Genomic DNA, 6,000 nt, shown 5'->3' on the forward strand with positions numbered 1-6,000 from the left:
TCTTTTTTAAATATCTAGCTGCTTTCACTTTTTGATTGTTTCTCTATATTTTTCCCGGCCACTTTTCTTTTGCTTTTTTGGGGGGAACCATTTCACCAAATATCTCTATCTGTGTTTTGTTTTTCTTTTGCTCTTCCTGCTCTTCCTCAACTCGTCCTCCTTCTCCTTGGTCTTCATCTTCTCCTTCTTCTCGCTGGAGCGTTGCTTTGTTTGATGGAGCAAATGTGCCAGAATGGAGTTACGCCGCAGCCGTAAATGACAATCGATCGCCCCTTACCTGCTTCTCCTTCACTCTTGCGTCTTTCTCCAGCCGAATGAGCGTGAGGCGTATTTGACGGTCAGCTGACGAGGAGCGGCGCTCGTCAGCTGGTGACACATGGCCGTCGTCTTCTTGTGACGTGTGGATGAAGTGTCCCACATTGACGGGAATCAAACGAGCCGGCGTTTTGTCGCCGTGACGGACGACACAATAAAAGAATGGCAAAAACCTAAGTGGGATTGATGCCTTTAAAGATCCGAGTGACAGCGCGCCACATTTTTACAACGACCCTCCCGAAATAGTGAGAATGAAATCAATCTGGGAATAAAAAAACCCGAAATGTTTGTGATCAATGAAGTTTTTGCTGAACATTGTAAACAAAAATATGGGTAGAAATTGATGACATAATAAAAATAAAAAAAATAAAATAAAAAAAGAACTGGCATCCGTCATGTACATCTGACCTCAGGGGTAAAATGCTAACTGCCTTAGCATAGTCGGAAGCTAATTTCCTTCCTAGCGCTATCTTTGGCTAAAATGCAGATGAAAGCGCCATGCTGATGCTGATGCTGATGATGGTGATGGTTCATTTCAGTGCTGCTGCTGGGCATTTTCCTGTACACACGCTGGAGGAGCTACAAGGGCCTGAAAGAGGGCGTGTACCACGTGTCGGCGCACCACGACGGCTGGGAGGACGTGCGAGAGAACGTCCTCAATTACGACGAGGAGGGCGGCGGCGAGGAGGACCAGGTACCCCACAAAATACACACATGCAGCATACAGTATGTTCACTTGTTGTTAGCTTGCTTCAGTCGGGCCGTGTACGCAATGTGTCATTTGCGCGCACACACGCACGCACGCACGTCAGATGCTGATGCTGTAACCGTGGCAACAGCAAAGCTCAACCATGTCAGATTGTTGGTGAAAGCACACGCTTGTCTATGCAAGAGACAAATTGAACACTATTAACACAATCAGTGTGTGTGTGGAGAAAAATTCAGCCCACAAGAACTCGACAGTCCTTCAAAGAATGGCCTTTCCACAACTGCAATGTTGTTTTTCACAATATTCGGTAGTACTGCAAGCCAGTTCTCCGAGGGGGGTCTCCCTTCAATCTCCTCTTCAGGAGGTCAAACGCAGGCTCAATTAAGAAGAGCTTCTTCTCCACCCAATGATTTGGGGTGATGCTGTAGCTCATCCCAATTAGCTGCGGCTCATCTCCGGACAAAATCCAATCTGGTCCAAAGCACGCCAGCTCATCCGTGAAGCGGAACGTTTTTCTTTCGAATGACGCCCCGTGCGTCGGCGTCTTTGTGCAGAACGCGTACGACATGGCCGAGCTCCAGAAGTCTCTGCAACCCAGCCCGGCCCAGTCGGTGCAATACTGTCGATCCCGGGCGCTGCACCACCCGCCGCCGCCGCCGCCGGCGCATCACCAGCACCACCTCCACCTCCTCCACCAGGCCTCGACGCCCCCGGCCTGCGTCCAGCCGCCGGACCCCCTCAGCAGGACGGCCAGCTCCGGCACACCGCCCCCGTCGGCGTCCTCGTCCGCCTCGGGGACGGCCTGCGGGTCGCGGCGGGACGTGCCGCCCGCGCGCTTGCCGGCCCAGGGGCAGCCCCCCCGGCTGGGCCGGCGCTCGCTCTCCTTCTCCAGCCAGGATCTGGCCCGCTACCTGTGCGAGATCATCCGCGACGCCGACCAGCACCCGGACACGGGGCCCTTCGACTCCCTGCAGGTCTTCTCCACCGAGGGCGGCGGCTCCCCGGCGGGCTCGCTCAGCTCCTTCAGCTCGGCGGGCTTGGACGCCGGCGACGGGCCGGCCGACGCCCGGCGCGAGGAGACGCTCGGGGAGTGGGGGCCGCGTTTCGAGAAGCTGAGGGCGCTGTACGAGCGGGCCGAGGCCAGTGACCTCTAAGCGCAGGGGACCCTCTTGAGGGGGAAAGGTGACCCTCACGCAAACACACACACACACAAACACACATACAGACTCTCGATGTTATTTGCTGTCAATCAATCGGCTGGATAATGGAACGTGCTATTTGAGCACTGACTTGGGATGGGCCGGCGGACCCACGCCGTCGCCGTCATGGACGTCAACCGAGGGCCCTTAAATGTGAAAACAAGTGTTTTTTTTATATATATATATATATATATATATATATATATATATATATATATATATACATACACATATATATATGCAGGCACAGCAGAGACACCTAAAAATGTATTTTTGGCCTCTTTGCCTGTTTCTTCTTGTGTAAATAATCACCAAATGGCCACTTTATGAGGTAAACACAGACAAGCACGTATATGTCATGGAATGGGGATGGATTTGATCTGTTCCTGGGTCAAAACCATCAGCACACAAACTATGAATTGTACAGTAAAACTGCACAGTCAAAATAAAACAAAACTACTCATCACATTGGTCAGAAATGTGAGTGAAAGATTTTTAAAAAATGAAAAGAATATTCATTGTTAAAAGAAAGAAACAATGACCTTTAGACCTTTTTGTGTGCAGGTTCTGAAAGGGAGCTTTTTTTCTAGCTTTTTTTGAGGCCTCAGCTTTGCCCAGGAACAGACCGTCCACCTGCATTATTCCCTTTGTTATTTTTTTTTTTTTCTTGCTACAAATCTCTTCTGTGCCAAATAAACTGGCCCAAGATGTCGCGTGACACGTTTACAAAGAGTCGCGCGTATCGACGGCGGGTTTTCTCCCGCGACATCTAGCTACTTGATCTTGCGCTCTCGTTCTTGTCTCCATTTGCATTGCGACAGCCAGGAAACAAAGCGGCCGCTTGCAGAAGGACTGGCTGGCGGCAAAATAGCAAATGCCAAAACGCTCAAGAACACGCGTGACACAAGCAGGTCGTCGTTCTGGCCCGGCCTCGTCTCGCTGCTTTGCCGCCGCGAAGAAAAGGTGATTGTTGTTATTGCGCTGATTGAAAAAAAAATCATTATTGATCATCAAAGCAGAAAGGAGTTAATAATTGTGGCTCTTTGTTTTCCTCCTCACTCATTTACTTCTCCGATCGATGTTACCGAGAAAATGATGACCGTTTTCATTCATTATGAAACCATTTGCACAATTTGGTTTGACTCATGATTTTAAATGGGATCTCAAAGCCGAAATGTTCTTTGCAATTATATTTTCATGTGCCCCCCACTCGTCTAAACGTTCTCTTCTGATGAATATTGCATTTGAGGAATATGGATGAAGGAGATGAATGCACCCATCCCAGGGGGTGGCCATTTTTACCTCTACCGCCCCCTGCTGGAGACTAAACTTGCCGTCAAAGTGCCCCCGGGCGAGCATTGCCAACGTCAGGGCTCGCCTCTTTTCTGGGTTTGGTCACGGGATGTCCGCGAGTCAACACAAAAAGCCCCTTTTCATCAACAAAGTCAACACTCATTTTGTAATTTTGCAGTCATTACAATCTTTACTTCTTTGTGGTATTTATTGCATTTTTCCTCATTTTCACAAATATTTTGAACAATTTTCAAGGGTCCATTTTCATTCAAAAACAGAAACATTTTGCTGTATTTTTCAGTGAATTGTTTCTGCTAAGTGGCCATTTTTCCAGTAAATCCCTTCCTCTCGTCTTGTACATCTACCCAATTGCCGAGCTAGCGATGAAGAGAGCTGCAGGGAGCTGTTTTATCTCCTCGCTCACCTCCGCCTGCTGACCCCCTCGACCCCCAATCAATGACGACAAAAAACATTTAACAGGCTGCAAAGACAAACACCCCCCCACCACTCTGCGTCGCAGCGTGTTTGCGAGGCAGGACAAAAGCAAGATTGACAATGTCATCAAGTGCCTGATTTGTTGGTCCACCGAGGTGGGGGCAGGTTGTCTGTCGCATATGGTCACATGGAAATATTCTTCAAATTGGTGGAGAAAGGTTATGTATGGGGTTGCCACTGTTTAGATGAGTGGATGGTTATGATGTCAACTGAAAAAGGTTTATGGAAAGAATTGCCTCAAGGCTATATGGACAAAAGTATTGAGACACTTCCAGGATGTTCTGCAAAAAGATAAAGGCCATAATAATGTGATGTCAAAAAAGTTCAACTTTTCCTTTTTTTTGGATGGTCAAATCTTTATGACTCAGTCGAGCACTCTCACACCAAATTTATCCAAACGTGGACAGCAAATGATGGATGAAGAGACGTGTCCCAAAACTTTTGTCCATGCGGCTTTCACGAAGGATGTTTTTCTTTTGAATTTGGGTTGCAGTCTTGCATTGTCATTTCGAGGGCACGCATGTTGTGCTTTTTCGCCCGACCTTGTACATAAAGAGAGGAAAAGATTATTTACGTGACGCACTCGCTCTTGCTGCCTGCGACAAACAGGAGAAAGCGAGAGCCAAGTGGAAAACAAACAAGTGAACAAAAAAAACAAACTAAATCATTTTCTAAAAGTCGTGTGTGATGATGAGCTTTGAAGAGTTTTGTGCTTTGTATTTGCTCTCATTTGTTTTCCTCAATAAACTTCATTTGTTTGCACCGCTCACGGCTGCTGCAAAATACAAAACATGCTTTTGTTGTTGGACCAATGTCATCAACATGGCTGGACTTAAACCTCGATATTGACATGGTTTATTTTTACATTTGACAATTTCTGCACTTTAAATCATTTTTAATGGTTGTTCTCAAACTTTTTACACATTTTGAATCATTTTTAACATGTTTCATTTATTTCTTAAAATATTTTTGCTACGCTTAAAAAACAATTGTCATCATGTTTTGAAACCCACCAAATAATTTATTTCTTCCATTTTATAATCATTTCTTTTTCATGATCTTATTAAACACATTCCTTTTCACCTTATGAAACAATTTTCTGAATCATTGCTGAGTTGCAGTTCGGTTGTATTTGGCAGTTAGAATGGAATTGTTTTCACATTTTTGTTCTAGTATAAATATTAAAATGACATTTCTTTTATGCCTTATGATACATTGAAGTTTTATTTTTTTTCACCTTTTTCAAGTATTTGTCATTTTTTAATTTTTTTCACTAACACCATACTTTTGGCATCTTCCCTCATCTTAATGATGACTTATTTGATATGATTTGATTTTCTCGCTATGCGACGCACCACCTGAGTCCAGAGCGCAAAGCGTTTGAGCAGTCATCACGACAAGCATTGGGCCGCCGCCACCGACGACGCCGCCGCCGCCGCTTGTCAATCACGTGCGGCGAAAGCCTGGCACATTCTCCACTCGGGTCTTTTTCTTCCTCTCAACTCCCCTCAGCCGCCACAAAGCTTCCTTTCATACACAAGTGATGCAGCAGCAACACTCACTGGGGCTATTCTGGATTGCCACGGAGAATCAGCGCCGCAATTTCCTCACTGCTTCCATTATTCATGCCATTGTGTGCGTGCGCGTGCGCGTGTGCGTGCGTGTGTGTGACTGAGATGATTGGAGTGCAAGGCTGAAGCTTCGACTGATGAGAACAGCGGCAGTGAAGGGAAAGCAAAAACATGAGAGGCATCACAACATGGCTCCCTCGCCGGCTAACAGCTTTTCGCTAGCTTCTTGTAGTGTTGGCTCGTGAGTGAACGATATGAACGATTTTTTTTAGTGAACGAGAGTTTCAGTTGATGACTTCAACCAGTAGGTGTCGGTAATGCGCATTGAAGCTGGTGCCACCTCGCCGTAAGTAAAACAAAACAAAACGAAGAAGAAAATGACGTCACTTCCCGTTCACGAACGAGTCGTGAATTGCGT

At 46.5% G+C, this 6,000-nt stretch overlaps 1 protein-coding gene across 2 annotated transcripts in view; it reads left to right on the plus strand.

Annotated features, from left to right (window-relative positions):
- The window catches only part of si:ch211-186j3.6 (neural-cadherin), a 112,762-nt gene extending 107,961 nt beyond the window's left edge, over nucleotides 1-4,801 (plus strand). For both annotated transcript variants that reach the window (XM_049717559.2, XM_049717558.2), the window contains exons 37-38: nucleotides 855-1,009; nucleotides 1,579-4,801. In XM_049717559.2, coding sequence (XP_049573516.1) covers nucleotides 855-1,009; nucleotides 1,579-2,178 — 755 coding nt within the window. In that variant the 3' untranslated portion in view covers nucleotides 2,179-4,801. The remainder of the gene's footprint in view (nucleotides 1-854; nucleotides 1,010-1,578) is intronic.
- The last annotated feature ends 1,199 nt before the right edge of the window (nucleotides 4,802-6,000 follow it).

The sequence above is a fragment of the Syngnathus scovelli genome, chromosome 4, assembly GCF_024217435.2.
Source record: "Syngnathus scovelli strain Florida chromosome 4, RoL_Ssco_1.2, whole genome shotgun sequence".
In the NCBI taxonomy this organism is placed as follows: Eukaryota; Metazoa; Chordata; class Actinopteri; order Syngnathiformes; family Syngnathidae; genus Syngnathus; species Syngnathus scovelli.